General features: G+C 34.6%; 1 protein-coding gene across 3 annotated transcripts in view; it reads left to right on the forward strand.

Moving 5' to 3' along the window:
• The window catches only part of BRCA2 (BRCA2 DNA repair associated), a 59,147-nt gene that overhangs the window by 15,011 nt on the left and 23,422 nt on the right, over positions 1-20,714 (forward strand). For all 3 annotated transcript variants that reach the window (XM_013044903.2, XM_013044904.2, XM_004770810.3), the window contains exons 11-17: positions 1,446-6,458; positions 8,274-8,369; positions 10,361-10,430; positions 15,011-15,444; positions 15,916-16,097; positions 17,437-17,624; positions 20,463-20,633. In XM_013044903.2, coding sequence (XP_012900357.1) covers positions 1,446-6,458; positions 8,274-8,369; positions 10,361-10,430; positions 15,011-15,444; positions 15,916-16,097; positions 17,437-17,624; positions 20,463-20,633 — 6,154 coding nt within the window. The remainder of the gene's footprint in view (positions 1-1,445; positions 6,459-8,273; positions 8,370-10,360; positions 10,431-15,010; positions 15,445-15,915; positions 16,098-17,436; positions 17,625-20,462; positions 20,634-20,714) is intronic.

Below are 20,714 nucleotides of genomic sequence, written 5' to 3' on the forward strand. Positions count from 1 at the left end.
TGTAAATATTTTGTGCTGTTTACTTTATATTCTCTAAGTCAGGTAAAAAAGATAAGAAAAAAAGCTAATTGCTAGCTAAGTTTAATGTAAGCCAGTTCTAAAATAAAAGTGATTTTTGTTATTTTTGTTACATACTTTTTTAAATATGTAGAGATTATTTAGAGTTATTATTGTATCTCTGGGTGTCAGAGTATGCACAATGAAACTCAGTTTTTATTTGAGCAATGATTCCTTTATCAGTAGCTAAATTGTATGTTAAAAAGATAATTTCATCTTTCTTTGAGAAGATTTTAGTGGGTGGAATATCTCTGTGAATATTCGGTTTGGTGGAACTGGACTACAGAGGAACTGTTTGAGAGTTGGGTTAATTTCCAGAGAAAAATGTCTGATACTGTGTATGTCAGAATTAAAATCAATGAAAGAGCTAATATGTAGTGGTGGTCACTGATTAAATAAAATGAGATTAATAATTTTGATTTGCTAATAGGGAATTCAGAGGATTGAAAAAATTAGAGCACTTTAACTCATTTGCCTTTATAATTGAGATTAGATCATACTTCAGGCATTTCATCTGTAGAACCTGTTTTTATTTTTTTTTTAAGATTTTATTTATTTATTTGACAGATTACAAGTAGACAGAGAGAGAGAGGGAGGGGGAAGCAGGCTCACTGCTGAGCAGAGAGCCTGATGCGGGGCTCGATCCCAGGACCCTGAGATCATGACCTGAGCTGTAGGCAGAGGCTTTAACCCACTGAGCCACCCAGGTGCCCCTAGAACCTGTTTTTAAAGATTGGTTTTGGGGGAGGCATACCTGGGGGCGTACAGTTGGTTAAGCATCCGACTTCAGCTCAGGTCATGATCTTTAGGTCCTGGGATCAAGCCCTGTGTCAGGTTCCCCACTCAGCGGGAGTCTGCTTCTACCTCTCCCACTGCCCCTCCCCTCATTCATGCATGTGCGTGCATTCTCTCTGACTCTCTTTAGCTCTTGCTCTCAAAGTTTTTAAAAAATAAAAGTTGATTTTTTTCAATACCAAAGACCAAATTATCTAAAGGAAGTGATTACTTTTCTAGTTCCTTTCCTTTGCTTTGCTTTTTTACCTGCTATTATGTCAATATTAACAATGAATTTTTCCCAATTTTATTTTCCAGTGAAATACTTTTGAATCTTACTTATGGTAGCTAGCTGCTTTCTTGAACTACATACTAATTTTGATTGAACTGATAAATGTTAGAAAAAAATATTAAGTCCTATTTATCTTTAGTTGGAAAATGTAATAACTTGAAAAGAGTATATTTAGAATTCTTTGTTTTAAGCCTGACATTCACTTATTACTTTTCATGTGAAATGTTTTACATACTATTCTTTTGACTTGGTGGAAAATACTTGATGAATGTAATTGATGGCACTTCAATTTAATTTTGTCACTTTGTGTCTTCATGCTTAGGTTTATTACATTCTTCTTCTGTCAAAAAAAACTGTTCACAGAATGATTCCGAAGAACCAGCCTTGTCTTTAATCAGCTCTTTTGGGACAATTCTGAGAAAAGTTTCCAATAATGGAACCAGTTCTGTTAATAATAAAACAGTACCTCAGGATCTTGATTATAAAGAAACAAAAATTAATAAGGAAAAGCTGCAGTCATTTATAACCACAGAAACTGATTGTCTATCATCCTTGCAGGAAAAACATTGTGAAGATGATGCAAAAAGTCAGAGAGTTTCAGATACAAAAGAAAAGGTCTTGACTGCTGTAAGTTACCCTCCTGTGCCACATTCAGAAGTAGAAGGTTGTGGTATTCACTTTCAATCTCCAGAAAGCTTTTCATCTGAGCATGATAATACTAGTCTAACTCCTAGCTCCAGAGATCCTCCATCAAACCCAGTCATGACTTGTAGAGGAAAAGAATCATATAAAATATCAGAGAAACTAAAATGTAAGAATCATGAAGGTGGTTTTGAATTAATCAAAAATATTCCCATGGAAAAGAATCAAGAAATGCATGTTTTAAATGCAAATTCTAAAAATACTGAGGTGTTGTCAACTGAAAAATATGTAATAGTAGCATCACCTTCTATGAAGGTACAATTCAACCAAAATACAAATCTCGCCACAATCCAAAAAGACCAAAAAGAAACTACTTTAATTTCAAAAATAGCTGTCAATCCAAACTCTGAAGAACTTTTCCCAAATGATGAGAATAATTTCGTCTTAGAGATAACTAATGAAAGTCATATTCCTGTTTTAGGAAATATTAAGGAACTTCATGATGCAGACCTCTGTTGTGTAAGAGAACCTGTTCTCAAAAACTCTACCATGATGGTATATACAGACATGGATGACAAACAAGCAGCCAAACTGTCGATTATGAAGGATTTTGATTCATCAAACATAGATGATCTTACAGAAAAGAACGGAAATAGCATAAAGCAACAACTAAAAATGACTCTAGATCAAGATTCAAAATCAGACATCACCTTGGATGTAGTTAGGAAATCAAATGGAAATAATGACTACATGAATAATTGGGCAAGACTGTCAGATCCAGTTTCAAATCACAGTTTTGGAAATGGCTTCAGAACAGCTTCTAATAAAGAGATAAAACTCTCTGAACACAACATTAAGAAAAGTAAAATGCTCTTCAAAGATATTGAAGAACATTATCCTACTAACTTAGCATGTATTGAAATTGTTAATACCTCATCATTAGAAAGTCAAAAGAAACTAAGCAAACCTCTCACACTTGACCCACAGTCAATTAATAGTGTGTCGGTGTTTGTGCAGAGTAGTGCTTATGTTTCTGATAGTGAAAGTGGTCATATAGCCCCTCCAACTTCATCTTTAAAGCAAGATTTTAATTCAAATCATAATTTAACACCTAGCCAAAAGGCAGAAATAACAGAACTTTCTACTATTTTGGAAGAATCGGGAAGTCAGTTTGAATTTACACAGTTTAGAAAACCAAGCTACATAATAGAGAAAAATCCATTTGAAATGCCTGAAAACCAGCTGACTATCTTGAATAGAACTTCTGAAGAATGCAGAAATACTGATCTTCATCTCACAATTAATGCCCCATCTATCATTCAGGTAGACAGCAGTAAGAAATTTGAAGGTATACTTGGAGGTAACCAGAGGTCTGCTTGCTTATCAAGAACCAACTGTAACAGAAGTGCTTGTGGCTCTTTAGCAGATAAAAATGAAGTGAAGTTTAGAGGCTTTTATTCTGCTCGTGGCACAAAACTGAATGTTGGTAGTGAAGCACTGCAAAAAGCTAAGCAGCTGTTCAGGGACCTTGAGAATATCATTGAGGAACCTTCTGTAGAAGTAGATACAAGAAGTTTCTCCTCAGGTAAATGTAATGATTCTGCTGTTTCAATGATTCAGATAGAAGATTGTAACAATGATAAAAATTTTAATGAGAAAAATAATAAAAACCAACTAATACTACAAAATAATATTGAAATGACTGCTGGCATTTTTGTTGAAGAAAATACTGAAGGTTACAAGGGAAATACAGAAAATGAAGATAACCAGCGTACTGATGCCAGTGGAAATACTCATAACTTGGAATCTGTTAGCAGTGATTCAAATAAAAATGATATAGTTTATATTCATGAAGAAAACAGCTTGCCATGTATTGATCAGCACAACATCGATCAAAAATTATCTAGCCAGCTGATGAAGGAGGGAAACACTCAAATTAAAGAATGTTTGTCAGATTTAACCTGTTTGGAAGTTGCAAAAGCTGAAGAAACATTTCATGTTAATACGTCAAATAAGCAACAGTTCACAGCTAATACAATGGGACAGAACATAAAAGATTTTGACATTTTTGATTTATCCTTTCAGACAGCAAGCGGGAAAAATATAAGGGTCTCCAAAGAGTCATTAAATAAAGTTATAAATCTCTTTGATCAAAAATGGACAGAAGAGGAATTGAATAACTTTTCAGATTCCTTGAATTCTGAATTACTTTCTGGCGTAGATATCAACAAAATAGACATCTCAAGTTATGAGAAAACAGAAAACAGTGAAAGAAAAAACAAAATAATGAAAGAAAGTGACCTAATTGGTACTGAAAATAAATTACTGACCCTCCAACAAAGACCAGAAAGTGAAATAAAAAAGATCAAAGAACCTACCATGTTGGGTTTTCATACAGCTAGTGGGAAAAAAATAGAAATTGCAAAGGAATCTTTGGACAAAGTGAAAAATCTTTTTGATGAAAAAGAGCAAGGTGATAGTGGAGTCACTAATTTTAGCCATCAAGGGGCAAAGATGTCCAAGGACAGAGAGAAATGTGAAGATGGGCTTGAATTAGCATGTGAGACCATTGAATTAACTGCACCAAAGTATGAAGAAATGCAGAATTCTATAAAGGAAAAAAAACTTGTTTCTAGTGAGATTGTGGTGGCACCCAGGCTCTTAAGTGGTAATTTGTACAAACAAACTGAAAATCTTAAAATATCAGATCAAGACTCTCTGAAAGTTAAAGTACATGAAAATACAGAAAAAGAAACAGCAAAAAATCATATGATTTATACAAATCAATTCACTTATTCAGCTATTGAAAATTCACCTTTAGCATTTTACACAGGACATGGTAGAAAAATTTCTGTGAGTGAGACTTCACTATTTGAAGCAAAAAAACGGCTTAGAGAAGGAGAATTGGATGATAAACCAGAAAAAATAAATACTGCCACGGTTATCTGTTTAAAAGAATATCCTGATGATTGTGTAGAAAATCCTTCATGTGGAAATAGTTCAAGTAGTACCATATCTGAAAATGACAAAAATCCTCCCTCTGAAAAACAAGGCTTGACCTATTTAAGTAATAGTACCGTGTCTAACAGGTATTCATACCATTTGGATTTTTGTCATTCCAGTGAGGTATATAAAAAATCAGAATATCTTTCAAAAAATAAAGGTGATAATTCTGTTATTGAACCAGTAGTGAAGAATGTTAGAGAAAACACTATTTTTTCTGAAATAACATCCACTGTAAGAGAAGCAGACACAGACCCACAAATTATAAATGAAGATATTTGTGCTCAGAAACTTGTGACTAACTCCTTGTGCAAAAATGAAAATACAGCCATTAAAGTGGCCATATGTGACTCAAATAATTTTAATTCAATTCAGAAATTGAATTCAGATTCAAATAATGCTATACCTGCATACAGTACAGCAAGTAGTAAAAGAGTCTTTGTTGCACACCAGACAAAAGCGACAGAGGGATTTACAAACAACTGCAGTATGATAATTAAGCAAAACCCCAAGAGTAAATCAGACACTTGCCACATGAGAATTGTGGCAGGTTATCCTAACACACTGGATGATTCGGAGGATATTATTTTTCCTGACTCTCTGGATGATGCAGAACATCAATCGTCTTCACAGAAGGTTCTTGCTGACATTCAAAGTGAACACACTTTACAACTTAACCAAAGTATATCTGGATTGGAGAAAGTTTCTGAAATACCAACTTGTCAGAATAATTCAAAAACTTCTGATACATGTAAACTTAATACAGGAAAGCTTCCAAAGTCAGTCTCTTGTACGAATGCTTGCGGGATTTTTAGTACAGCAAGTGGAAAATCTGTACAAGTATCAGATGCTGCATTACAAAAGGCAAGGCAGGTGTTTTCTAAGATAGAAGATAGTGCCAAGGAACTCTTTCCCAAAGTATTTAAAAATAGTGAACATTCAGACAAGTTCACAAATGAAGAAAATGCTATGCTACAAACCTCCCAAAATTTACTCTCATCTACTTTCTCCGGATTTAGCACAGCAAGTGGGAAACAAGTTCCAGTTTCTGAAAGTGCTTTATGCAAAGTTAAGGGAATGTTAGAAGAATTCGATCTGATCAGAACTGAATGTGGTCTTCAGCATTCATCTACATCTAGACAAGATGTATCAAAAATACCTCCTCCCTCTTGTATTGATAAGAGAACCCCAGAACAATGTGGCAACTCCAAATTGGAAAAGGCCTACAATAAAGAATTTAAATTATCAAGTCACTGTAACATTGAGAGGGAGTCTTCAGAAAATCATCACTCCATTAAAGTTTCTCCATGTCAATCTCAGCTGAAGCAAGACAAACAGCAGTTGCTATTGGGAAGCAAAGTATCTCTTGTTGAGAACATTCATCTTTTGGGAAAAGAACAAGATTTACCTAAAAATATAAAGACAGAAATTGGGAAAACTGAAACTTTCCCTAATCTTCCTGTGAAAAGAAATATAGAAATTTGTTCTACTTATTCCAGGGATCCAGAAAACTATTTGGAAACAGAAACAGTAGAGATTGCCAAAGCTTTTATGGAAGATGGTGAGCTGACAGATTCTGAACTGCTAAGTCATGCCAAACACTCTCTTTTTACATGCCAAAGCACTGAGGAAATGGTTTTGTTAAATTCAAGAATTGGAAAAAGAAGAGGAGATGCACTTGTCTCAGTTGGTAAGTGTCTATTTTTTCCTTTTAGGTTGCCAGTCACTTAAAATTAAGTCTTTAAAAATCATGGAATGTTAGCTGAAAGCAGTTCAGGTATTATAACCTGTATTTTTATAGACTTTTATGTATAGTTTAGGGGAATGGGATTTCACTCTTGATCTGAGTCTATACTAAGAAACATGTTTTATGTTCTTTAATATATTTTTAGAGATTATTAGCATAGTTATAATTGAGAAATTACTGTAAAAATTTGTTTCCTTAGAAAATCTGAAACTTCTATCCTTATAACAGCCTATATAATACAACCTGCTGTTTTCAAGTAAGTATGAGTGTGTATATAGAGAGAGCACCCAGAGGTTCCACAACTCTGGCTCTTAACGAATTTTAAAAGTAGGTTACAGCTATGGTGCTGGTTTGCCTCCTTTTTTTTTTTTTTTTTTTTAATCTAGGAAGTATTCTAAAATCCATTATTTTTAGCAGATAGCATTCTGGTCTTAATGCTATTTGGACTATAGTGTAACTTCTCTTTTTAAATGTATATGTAACAACTTAGTTCAATTAGGTTAATTGGAGGTGTGATTTTTTTTCTCTTAGTATTTCTGACTAGGAATAATCTTAAATAATTGAATCTGTTGATCAAATACAATTAAAGTAAATGCCATAACTAACTTTCCTGCTTTTAAGTGGATGATCTTAAATAACTAGCTCCTTTTAAAAAACTTATCAACTCATAGACTTGAGTTACCACAGGTCTTGTCCAGTCTCTTCAGATGACAGGGAAAAACAAGGAAGCCAATCAGTTCACTTTTTCACTTGGTGCCTTCAGTAACCTTGCTGGGTACAGATTTGCTTAAGTGTTATCCAGGTCACATTATATACCAAGTTTATGTTATGGGAATAGTAGTAAGTTTATGATACTTACTTTAAACTTTTGCTGGGCTCCAGTAAAAATTCTGAAGTGCACATGCTTTAAGAGATTCATAACTCTTTTATGGAAAATAATGGCTTTATTTATAGGAACCCATTTTGTTCATGCATATTCACAAATGGGTTAGCCTGCTTAGGGGGAAAAAAAAAACCAACTCAGACTTCTAATAAATGTTCTCAATAGCATCACTGTTTAATTTCCCTCACCTCTATTATATATAAATATATAGGTTAACCACCTTCTGGCTCCTTGAATAGTACCGGCCCTTGTTAAATAATTAAATCACTTCATAATCTAACACTTGGTAAAAGCTTATATGGATAATTTTACTTCTTATTAAACTTATAAATTTATTCCCTTTAATAAAGCATCAGAAAGCAAAGTACCTATTATCACGTATTATCTTAGTATGACATGAATATGCATAACTTGAATTATGATTTAATTTTATTCTCAGCCTTTGTAGAATTTTTAAATAAGTAATACTGTAATACTTTTAATTATATATTCTTGTAATTTTGGTAATTTTACAAAGTCTTTTCTTCTACTCATTCTAATTTAAGGACCTACACAATAAATTTCTTCTCAAGTTTAATGCAGAGTTTATTTGAAGAAATTTTGTTTGTCCATATTTCCAGTAAACCTACAATTACATTCAGTGCCAGTATATTTTATTAAAAAGTAGTGTATCTTCAGTAACTGGTAACATGTTTTTATCCCTAGACCCTATTAGATAGTGGTGTTTAAAACAATTCCAAAAAATTGATATTGATAAATGAATTGTCTCTTTCAAAATAGAATAGTTGCTATTTAAATTATTATTATGTATTTTTTTGCCTAATAAATTGTAAGAGTCAGTTCTTTTAAAAACATGTATGGAAATTTTTTTTTAGGAGAACCCCCAATTAAAAGAAACCTGTTAAATGAATTCGACAGGATAATAAAAAATCAAGAAAAATCTTTAAAAGCTTCGAAGAGCACTCCAGATGGTAAAATTTGCTTTGCATTCATATCTTTTCCCTCTTTGTAGGTACTACACACAGTATTTTTAAGTTCTTTTTCTAAGCTTTCTTGGGTATATAGATAATTGGATAACTCTTTACAGTGTGGTTTGCTAAAGTTACATCTTGCTTTGTTATGTGAGCTCTTCCTTCATAACACCTGGTATGATGTGGAGGTTCTCTATAATTGGGAAGCATGAAGTAATTATAAAATAATGGCTTTTTAAATTTAAAAAAAAGCTGTAAAAATTTAGTAAGATAAAATTTAGTATAATAATTTAGTATAAAAATAATATAGTACAAAAATTTAGTACAATAATTTAAAGCTTAGGTTCTGTAATCTAGTCACATTTTTGACTGATCTTCACCATTCCACCAAAATCACTCTTTCTTAAGTGATATGGTGATCTCCATGTTGGCAAATCCAGTAGCCATTTCTATGTCATTTGGGTCCATTTTTCAGCCACATTAGACAGTTGTTCACTCTTCTGAGACTACCACATCCTCTTGGTTCTCCTCCTGTATAGCCACTTCTCCATTGTCTTTGCTGGCTTTTTCTTATTTGTTCCTTTCTCTAAACATAGGAGTGCCCCAGGGCCCTGTCCTCAGAGCATTTCTCTGCCTAAGCTTCAGTGACTACCAAAATTGTATCTGTAGGCTTAACCTGTCCTGGACCTCCAGACTTATTTATTTTTTTGCCCTTGATACTTTTGTACATATATTGCAAATAGGCATTTCCAAGTCATCACAGCCAGTGCTGAACTCCTGATTCCATCTCTCTACCAAACCCACTCTTCCTGTTCTTTCCTTTCTCACTGTCATTCTGCCAATTGACACATCAGAACCTTAGTGTCCTCATTTACTATTTTGTTTCCTCATACTCCACATGCAGCCCATCAAGTGATATAGGTTCTCCTTTGAAATATAACAAGAATCTGATCATTTCTTCTCACCTCTGCCCATACCAACTTCATCTAAGCCGTGGTCATACCTTCTAACTCATCTCTCTGTTTCTGCCTCTGCCCCTCCTCCAGGTTCTCAACACAGCAGCCAGCATCATCCTGGTAACAGAAAAGTCAGATCATGCTCTTTGATTGCTTAAAACTCTCCATGGCTTCCTATCTCATTACCATGGAATACTTAAAAATAAATAAAACCTGTAACTATTGCTCACTATATACCTAGTTCCTGGGTTTGGAAGAAGTCAGGTAGTAAGGAATAAATGATTTAGACTATAGAGGCTTAGTTCTGAAACACATGGAATAAATCCCACAATAAATCTTTTATGACTATGTAGAGATCTTTCTCATTCTTGTTTATGGTTGCATAGCACTTGATCGATTGGCTATATCAATGTATTCTAGTTTATTCAGCCAATCCCCTACTAATGAACTAGTTGAAGGTTTAAGAAGTACAAGTTGTGGGGCACCTGGTTGTCTTAGTTGGTTAAGTGTCCAACTCATGGTGCTCACGTAGTGATCTCAAGGGTCATGATGTTAAGCCCTGTGTCAAGCCCTGTGTTCAGTGGGGAGCTGCTTGAGGTTCTCTCTCTCACTCTTCCTCTGCCCCTCCCCCTACTAATTCTCATGCTCTTTCTCTATTGCTCTCTAAAATAAATAAATCTTTTTTTTTTAAAAAAATAGTACAAATTACATACTGAGATTAATATCTAAAGTTTAGCTTGCAATCATAAGACTAAATTTTAAATTCGTAATTTGCATGGCAGTTAGCAAACACGTTTGAGTTATGATTAATGTCAGCTGATTAAATTTATACTGACTATATATTTACACTGAGCTATCTGGTATATAGTCATCAATTTTTGAGTCAATATTTCATTTATAATATCAAAATTTTATGTAAATATTTACAATACTGTGTAAAAACAAGCATACAAAATAAAATCTCCCATTAGATTTTCATTAATACATAATGTAAAATACATTTCCATTAATACATAATGTGAAATATTTTTCTAGGCATCCTAAAAGACAGAAGCTTGTTTATGCATCATATTTCTTTAGAGCCAATTACCAGTGGACCCCTTCGGTAAGAAATACTTTGTTTTGTATTGTTTTGGTTTTTTAATTCTAATAGAGTGTAGGAAAGCTACAGTTTTTGAAAATAAATATTTCTAAAAATAATAATGCCACTAATATGCAAAAAGAAGTTAACATTTCCCTTTTTGAAATAACCTACAAGATTAAGTAAGTGTACATTGGTAGTACTTTATAGTGCTATTTGGTAGTATTTTATAGTGCCATTATTATCTTATTTTTCAGTTTCTTAACATCTTTGGAAAGTAGACAGATTTTATTTCAACTTTATGGATAAGAGAGATTAAGGGAATAAATCAATAAATAAAATCAATTTCAAATATATCTAAAAAGATGACATGTATTGAAAATATCTCTTGCCTCTCCACCCTCTCAAAGCCTCCACCCAAATTACAAAGAGGATTTTTTTAACTTACAAATCTACAAGGACAATTCTGAGAGAAAAAAACAAATTTTGGAACCCAGAAGCATGAAAGACTTAGAAAGCCCATAGAAAGCTAAAACCTCACACTGGAGCAAGCAGAGAAGCTACCCAGTTCCCCCCAAAGAACCCAAGAAAGACTCAAATTGGCAGTAGCATGTTCTTCTGAATGTGAGGTAGAAAATAGATCAATTCAAAATCTGTTTAAAAAACATCTATATCCCCTCCCCCACTGCAGGCAGCCAGTTATCCCTTTTGTGCCAGAAGACCAGAAGGTTATTATCTGGAAAAGATGAGTTGGAGGGATTCTGAGTTGGGAGGGTGGAGATACAGCAGGCACATTTGGGAGGCACTGAAAACTGAGATTAAGTAAAAAATCTGTTTATTGAGTAGTGAGATTCCCCAGCCTCCTTCCCACACTTGGCTCCCAAATACTGGCAATAAGACTCTAGGTGGAAGACTGAAAGATTTTTTTTCTGGGGAACATGACTAGCTCAGTACAAAAGATTATAAATATTGACAGTTGCAGGTACTCCAATGAAACCACATAGCCTGAGCACCAGGCTGTAATGCCAATAGCTGAAGAGCCCCACCAGCACACACTTCACTCTTAAATAAGAAGATAGAATCAAGGATCACTAGTTACTAGAAGAAAGGCTCTCTGAAAGATAATATCCACAGTACAAAAACAAACAAAAAAGAACGGAACTTAGAGGAAATAGATCATGCAAAGAAGTGAATGAAATTGCAAAAAACTTACTAATATTTTCAGGATAGAGAACATATGGCATCCTTAAAATAAGAATTTGCTATAAAAAGAGTTCTTATAAAACTATGATGACAAATTAACTCAGTAGAAGTAATAGAAGATAAAAGTTATGAAACCTCCAAAACTACAGAATAAAAAGAAAAGATGAAAGAAGAAAAAACAGTTAGAGAAGTCAGTCCTATAGGCCGAACATCTGAAAATTTGGAGTTTGAGAAAGAAGGAAAAGGGATAATTTAAGATACTTTATTCGTACTGAAGGACAAGAGTTTCTTTGATTAAAAGGGCCCTCTGAATCAGCACTTGAATGAAAATGACTCACATTAAGGCGCATCCTTGTGAAATTATAGGCAAAAGGAAAATGCTTAGCAAAATGCTAAGGGCAAAAGGAACCTTAAATTTTCTAGCAGGCAAAAAAATCACATTTTCAACAAAGTTGCAAGGGTCTTAATGGTATAAATTCTCTTTGCTGTTAACAAGAAAGGCTAGAAGATTATGGATTCTATAATGTATATTACAGATCAGTGCCTTTAAAATTCTGAGAGAAAATGATTTCCAGCCTAGAATCCTATCACTGACCAAGATATCAAATAACTTTTGAGGTAGACATTTTTCAGATACAGAGTACCAAAAGTTGTATCTTACACACACCCAAGACAGGGAGACCACAGTGGCTGTTTCTCAAAGCATATGGGAGAGAAAAGATTCAAAATCATAATGGGGAGAGGAAAGAGCCAACCATGTTACACTTGGAGAAGCCTCAAAAACTGAGAAATTCATGAAACTTGAGAATTGATGATGAAGAAGGAAGGAGCCAGAACAAGGGTACAGGTTGAAAATACATCCCTTCCTGCACTCTATGAAGCTAGACAACTACCGCTAGACAACTACCTCTTGTGCACTCTAACAGAAGAATAGGGTTAATTCTCCATGGAGGTACATAATTAAATATTGGCAATCAAATACATAACTTGGGAAGCTGGGGAGGCAAGGAAGAGAGGAAGGAGGGATGGAGGGAGGAAGAGAGAAAGAAAAGAAAGGGAAAAGGGGGGAGGGAGGGAAGGAGGAAAGAAAGAAAGGGTGTTTAGTAAAGGAGAAATATTAACAAAGAGCTAAATCATCCCTTTCCAAGTGGCTCTTCAAGAAGTAGTTACAGAGATGCCATTTAGGGATAATGTATTTGAGTATCATAGAAGCATCTAAAATTGTAGAAAGCAGTTGTGAAACCTTTTCTAGCTGGTAAATTTTTTAGCCCAGGGCTATGGTTTAAATTATGTTTAATGTTACCTTTTCAAAAATAATTGTTTGTGGCCTTGTTGAAAATAATCATTGATCTGCACTTCTGGGATATATTTTCAAGCAGGCTACTAATATACATGTTTTGAATGTAGAAACCCACGTGATTTTTTTGTTTGTTTTCATTTTCAAAAGCAGGTTGTAATATTTAAAGTAAATACTTATTTATCTGCATATTACCTTAATTTATACATATAATGAGAAAATCGTCTTGTGCATTTAAGTAAACATGCATAAATTCCTAAAGATCTTATTAATAGTGTACAGATGTCACCTTACCAATAATGTTTTCCTTACCAGCCTGTATAAAATATTACTTATTTATTTCTGTTGGACACTCCCTGTCCTCCTTACCATGCTTTATTTTTCTCTATTGCATTGAATATGAATATTTGTTTGTCTGTTTCCCTCCACCAGAGTATAAACCCTGTGATTTTATTTTGTTCCAATTATATCTTCCAACCAAAACAGTGTCTAGCACACATAGTAGGAACTCATGAAATATTTAATAGCTAGGGGCTTCTGGATGGCTCAGTCCATTAAGCATCTAACTCTTGATCTTAATCTCAGGGTCATGAGTTCAAGCCTCATTTGGGCTCCACACTGAATGTAGAGTCTACTTTAAAAATAAATAAAAATAAAATATTTGATGACTAGATGACTAAATAAATGAGTTCTAGGGTAACTTTGAGTTCCAGGGACTCAGGTTTGATTAAAAGGAAGTATGGGATTTTCAACAAAATATCAAATATGAGGAAGAACATGTATGCTAGGGAAGGTGATTAATTTAATGTTGAGTTTGAGATGAGTGTGGAACATCAAGGCAGAGGTATATGGTGCTATCCGAAGTTCAACGTGCAAGAGTAACACCTGGGGCAAAGTTGGGCATGAAGATACAGATTAATACTTTTGTTATATGATAATTTAAGCATTTGAAATGACTCACATTACCCAGGGAGAATATCTAGGGAAGAAATCCAAGTTTAGAGATGGGAATTTTTTTAAGAGTCAGAAAGAGGAAAAACCAGCAGGGAAAAAAAAAAAAAAAAAAAAGGGAAGAAGAAGAAACAGAGGGACAATTGTGGTATAGATATTAGTGGAGAGAACTTTAAGAAGGCAAGAAGTCAGGGCACCTGGGTGGCTCAGTGGGTTAAAGCCTCTGCCTTCAGCTCAGGTCATGATCCCAGGGTCCTAGGATCAAGCCCCATATCAGGCTCTCTGCTCAACGGGGACCCTGCTTCCTCCTCTCTCTCTCTGCCTGCTTCTCTGCCTACTTGTGATCTCTCTCTGTCAAATAAAGAAATTTTAAAAATCTTTAAAAAAAAAAAAGGGAAGGAAAGAAGTCAGTTTTCAGAGGCCAGGTAGAATGAGTAGTTTACACACAAAGCTGTATGTGTATAGGCACTTGGGAGGTCTTTAGCAACTTTATTGAGAAAAATTTCTATAGAACAGTGGGAGAAATGAGAATTCAATGAATGGAAATTGAGGAAGTGAAAATAGCTAGTTCAGATTACCTATTCAGGAAGATTGGCCATGAAGGGTAGGTCACAATGAGTATTAGCTCAAAGGGAAGGTAAGGCTAAGAAAAAAGTGTTTCAAGGATGCACATGGCTTTCTAGCTAAATGAAAGCACTAAAAAATAAAGGTATAAACAGGAGGTAGAAAGAGAAAAGAGAGGTAGAATAATAATTCAAAAAGTATGTTTCCTGAGGAGACTGAATTATTAAACTAGGTGTCAAGAGTATAGGTGAGGGAAGAGGACGAATAGATAGAAACTTCTCTGGTAAAGGATGTAAGTAGGGAGTACTGTGATAGAACTAGAGGAGACAAACAAGATCCATGTTTGACATTATGTGAAGTAAGTAGTAGAGGCTGGACATCAGTGTGTGAGAAATAGTTAGACTTGAAAATTGTGGTATTGTCTTGGATGGCAACCGTAATGAAATGCAAAACAGTTGCTGGGGTATGATTGCCTTATGGCAGTTGAGGTTGGGGTGGGGGAGGGGGAATAAAGTATATTCCAAAACATTTACATATATGTCCATTTATTGGTAAATAATCAAACTTAAATATTTTCTCCTCGTTGTAGCACAAGTAAGGAACGGCACGAAATGCAGAATCCAAATTTCACCATATCTGGTCAGGAATTTTTGTCTAAATCTCGTTTTTATGAACACCTGGCTTTGGAAAAATCTTCAAGCAATTTATCAGTTTCAGGGCAGCCATTTTGTACAGTTCCTGCCACAAGAAATGAAAAAAGGAGACACTTGAACACTCCAGCCAAACCAGTGAAAGTCTTTGTCCCACCTTTTAAAACTAAATCACATTTTCACAGAGATGAACAGTGTATTAGCAAGAATACTAATTTGGAAGAAAACAAACAAAACCCAGAAAAGATCGATGAACATGGCCCTGGTGAGAGTGAAACAAATATTAACGATGGTGGAATTCATCAGCTTAAGAAAAATAACTCCAGTCAAGCAGCAACTATAATATTCACAAAGTGTGAAAAAGAACCTTTAGGTATTGTGTGAAAATTTGTGTTGATATGTTTTTGCCTTCCAGTTAGATGTTTCTCATATTTAAATAATGCCTTGAGGATTTTACCCCTTTTGTGATGATTAATAATTTCAGAACCTTTTTTAATGCTTTTAGATTTTTCCTAAGTCCAAATACTAGATTTAAAGTAATCTAATGTTTCTTTCAAAGGTAACTACTGTGGCCTTTCTTACTTTAAAAAAAAAAAAAAAATTGAACAATCTAAGACTGCTGTTACTGGAATATATATTTAACAGTCTACTGGCTTTTTTTTTCCAAATTTAAAATAAAAATAATAGATTTATTGTTTACAAGTTGAAATTTGCTTACCCCTGAAGATTTAGGCCAAATTAACCCCGAAAATTAGAGCAAATTCATATACGACTTTATAAAACAAAGGTTGTGCTTTTTAAATGTTCGTACAAGTTTATTTTTTGCTAACTTATTCTTTAATAGATTTAATTACAAATCTTCAGAATGCCAGAGATATACAGGATATGCGGATTAAAAAGAAACAAAGGCAGCACATTTTTCCACAGCCAGGTAGTCTGTACCTTGCAAAAACCTCCACTGTGCCTAGAATCTCTCTGAGAGGAGCAGTGGAAGGCCGAGTCCCCTCTCCGTGTTCTCATAAACAGGTATGCTTTTGCCCACAATGCTGCTAACTTCTATAGTCAAGTATAATTTCATTTTATTAACTAGTATCTCCTCATTGTTTTGTTCAAAGAAAGAACAAATGAAAGTGCGAGTGGATGAATAAAATCATTTTGTTTCCTAATCAACCAACAGTGGCAGCCTCCTTCTCTGCTGCCTTATCCCGCTAAAGTGATCTGTGCTCCAGAATTCACGTTTCTCTTCCCCCTTCAAAACATACTCATTTTTTTTAAAAAAAAGATTTTATTTATTTATTTATTTGTCAGAGAGAGAGAGGAGCGAGAGTGAGCACAAGCAGGCAGAGTGGTAGGCAGAGTCAGAAGGAGAAGCAGGCTCCCTGCTCGATCCCAGGATGCTGGGATCCCAGGACACTGGGATCATGACCTGAGCCGAAGGCAGCCACTTAACCAGCTGAGGTACCCAGGCGTCCCGAAACGTACTCATTTTATTACTATAGTGCTCTGAGGTGTTAGAAGAAAGTAGTCTACTTGAATTTGAAGTGTGAATAACTCATAGCCCTGAATCCATTAAGAGCTATTGCCATTTTTTAAAAAGCATTCTTATTAAGCCAGTTCTGTCTAGTTAGAATTTTAGGCAATGGAAAGGTGAACATAATATAATATTATTAGATAACATTTATTGAATAGTTTTTGTGCGCTCATCACCCTTCTAAGTACTGTGCCTGCGCTGGTTCCTTCTCACTCAATCTTCACCAGCATCTAAAGGAAAGGCACATCATTTTGTTCACTGTGTGCAAATGAGAGAACTGAAGCACAGAGTTAAGGGTTAAGTAACTACCCCAATGTCACTTAGCTAGTAAGTTTTCCTCTGTTGGACGCAGTTCCAAAGCAAAGAGTGTGACTCCAGAGTCATATCTAAACAAAGGGAAAGATATTTTAGATGAAGCATGCTGGGGTGGAAGTAGGCTAGGCCTGTGTACAGATCTGAGCTCCTGATGTCAGATCCCCTAAAATACTTACACTTTTCACTGTTCTTTCCTTTCTGAATTTTTTTAAGAGATTTTGTAAAATATTAAATAACTTTTTTATCCCCAAAGTGACTTCCTATGGCAGCTGTAGCAGGAGGCATACGCACAAGGGGAATGAAAAGTCTCTTGAATGTAGGAGTCATTTATATTATATTAAAATGTTTAGCTTCTAGTAAGTTAAATATTTTGATGGTGAATATTTTAATATTTAAATGAGAAATTTTGTAAATTCAATTTTGATTTATTATAATTATTTTTATTCTAAGAAACATACTCTTTTGTTTGATTTTGTTTTTCATTCATTATTAAATTTTTCTATCATTTATTTTATGCAGCTCTACATGTATGGCGTTTCCGAACATTGTGTAAAAATTAACAGCAAAAATGCAGAGTCTTTTCAGTTTCACACTGAGGATTATTTTGGTAAGGAAGAACTATGGTCTGGAGAGGGAATACAGTTGGCTGACGGTGGATGGCTCATACCCTCCAATGATGGAAAGGCTGGAAAAGAAGAATTTTATAGGTATTCCCTGCAAAAAGAGATTGTGTTAACTTTTCTGTATTCTACCATCTCTTTGTCACATATCTCTTTAAAACTTAGTAAGTTGGCTAGAAATCAAATTTTTATCTAGTGACTAATTTTAAGTACATTGTGGTTCAAATGGCATTCTTTTGTAATCTTTTAAAAGTGAATTATAGTTTGTCCTAGAATTTAATGAATTGGTTTTTCTTAAATTGAGACATTTTTCATATGCGTTTATAGAATACTGGTAAGAAAAGATAAGTTTGAGTGACCTTACTGTAGATACACACACAGACACACATGCACTTATATCCTATTCCCTTTCATTACAATGTATATAAATACCAGAAGCTAAGCAGAAATACTCAAGTGTCAGTAATACCAAATAACTAGTAAATTTACTGCCCTAAAACATAAACAGTTTAAAAACTATATAACCTCTTTATAGTTCTAATGTTTTTATAAAGGTGATTTAAAATTTTTGCTATCAATGATGAAATTAGCATGCTAAGGGCAAGAGAGGAGAAACTTTTTTCTAATGTGCTTATTTTTTAAAATCTGTGTGTGTCTTTTCAAAATTTATAGTTTGGGGAAATTGGTAAAACATTTTACCTGAAACTTCTGTTATGTTTTTGGAATACTTTAAGACAGGAATATGATTTACATCTTGCACTTGTCTTCCATAAATATCTGCTATCAATTCTAGATGGAAAAGTATACTAAACAGTTACATTGTTTTCTTGTATTAAGTATGTATTATACCTGCAGAGTATAAAAGTTAAGAGTAATTATCCTATAATCAGGTGAGCATGATTCATAACTTTGTTGAAGCTTAAGCTGTTTTTTTGAACATTCAACAAATATTTATTGAGGACCTACTTGTGCCAGATAAGTCTTCTGGATACTCAGGATAACAAAAGAAAACAGAAATCTTTGCTTTAATAAGTCATACATTATAGTAGAGGGGTTTGGGGTGGAGAAGGAAAATTTTAAAAAGAAATAAGTTGTGTAGTATATTAGAAGGTGATGAATCCTATGAAGAAACTGGAAAGAGCATAGCTCGGGTGAGGATAAGTGCAATTTAAAATAGGCTCAGTAGTCAGGAGCCTTCACTGAGGCCCTGACATTTGGTCAATGTCCTGAAAGAGGGCAAGGGAGTAAGCGTAGGACCCTGCGTGGGAAGCATTGATTGTAAGCAGGAAGCATGCTTATTTGGGGAACAGGAGGAAAGTGAGTGTTGCTGGAGTAGAATGGGCAAGAGAGAAGTAGTAGCAGATGAAGTCAGAAAGATAGAGCCGTATAGACCTATAAGAAGTTTGGCTTTAACTCTGAGTAATAATTTTTGGCCTAAGTAAGAATGTTTAAAGGAGAGGAATGACATGATCTGCCTTGTTTTTGAAAGAATAACTCTGGCTGCTATTGAGATTAGACTGTCAGGAGGGAAAATGATGGAAGGAGAGAGACCACTTAGGAAACTGTTGAGGTCATCCAAGTGAGATGTGGCTGCTCAGACAGAGAAGGTAGCAGAAGAGTTGGTGAAAAGCAGTTGGATTCTGGGCTATTTTGAAGGTGGCGCCATTGGGATATGATCAAGGATTGAATGAGGAGTGTGAGAGAAAAGGAGAATAAGAATAGCTCCAAAGATTTTGGCATTAGTGGCTGGAATTCCATACATCGATTTCCGTGTATGGAGAATTGCAAAGATCAAAGATGGAAGAGAAATGGAATGTCCAATTGGGACATTTTTTTTTTTAAGTAGGCTGAACTCATGACTCTGAGATCGAGACCTGAGCTGAGATCAAGAGTCAGATGCTTAACCAACTGAGCCACCCAGGTACCCAACATGGGACATTTGAAGCTTAAGATATTAGTAGACACCCAAGTGGATATGTTCAGTAGGCAGTTGGATATGCAAGTCTGGAGTTTATAAATGAAGTATGGGCCAAAGAAATTAATTTCATAGTTATTAGCATATAAATTAAAGCTATAAAAGAGAGACTGAGAAAGAGCAACCTGAAAGCTAGAAATTAATACCAAAGAGTGTGGTATGTTGCAGGCTAAGTGAGGACAGAGAATTGACCATGGATTTAATGACCAATGTAGAGGTCATTATTAGTCTTAATGAAAATAAGTTAGTAAATTGATGGGGTGAGAAAGTGGCAGTATCTAGAGAAGGAACTGAGAGTAAAGGGTATAAGTTTTGTTGTGTTGAAGGAAGAAAAAAAACTTATTTTTATACTGAATGGAAATTGTTCAGTAGAAAAGAAAGAAGTTGATGATGAGGAGAGAGAGGAGTCATTTCCTAGATCAGGGTCCTTAACTAGACAAGAAAGGGTGGGAACTAGTGTGGCAGGAAAGGCAAAGTGTAAGGGTCCAGATGCTGGTGGGTTGGTGAATGTGAGGGTGGAAGCTTCTGGAAGTCCTCTTGATTATTTGTTTTCCTAGTACTCAAAGTGAGAATGGGAAAGGAAGAAGAGTTAGAGATTTGAACAAAGAGAGAAAGATCTTTAAAAAGTACCAAGACAAGAGAAGGATGTTTTTAGATAATTTTTAGAAAATAATCTCTTTTGAGAAAGATAATCTAAAATACAATTATTTTAAATTAAGGATCTCATTTTCCAGTTGAAATAATTGTTTTGACTAGTGTTTTCTTAGTATATTTTGATACATGTCAAATTGTTTTCTAAGTCCTGTAACTTATTGTCTAACTCATAAAAACTTACTAAATGATCTTGTATGATGCAGTGTTTGTGCAAATAGTGGTCATGGTTATTGAATTCAGTATCATCTTACGTGTTTTGTTTTTTTTTTAATATTGTTCTATCTTAATTTGTTCAGGGCTCTGTGTGACACCCCAGGTGTGGATCCAAATCTTATTTCTAGAGTTTGGGTGTATAATCACTACAGATGGATTATATGGAAACTGGCAGCTATGGAATTTGCCTTTCCTAAGGAATTTGCTAATAGGTGCCTAAGCCCAGAAAGAGTGCTTCTTCAACTAAAATACAGGCAAGTTCAATGCATTATATTATGTAATCACATATTTGTGTTAAGGGTCAGACTTCTGCGCAGGCTGTGACTTCCCCATTG

This window comes from Mustela putorius, unplaced genomic scaffold, assembly GCF_011764305.1.
Source record: "Mustela putorius furo isolate JIRA1106 unplaced genomic scaffold, ASM1176430v1.1 tig00003942_pilon_pilon_pilon, whole genome shotgun sequence".
Classification (NCBI taxonomy): domain Eukaryota; kingdom Metazoa; phylum Chordata; class Mammalia; order Carnivora; family Mustelidae; genus Mustela; species Mustela putorius.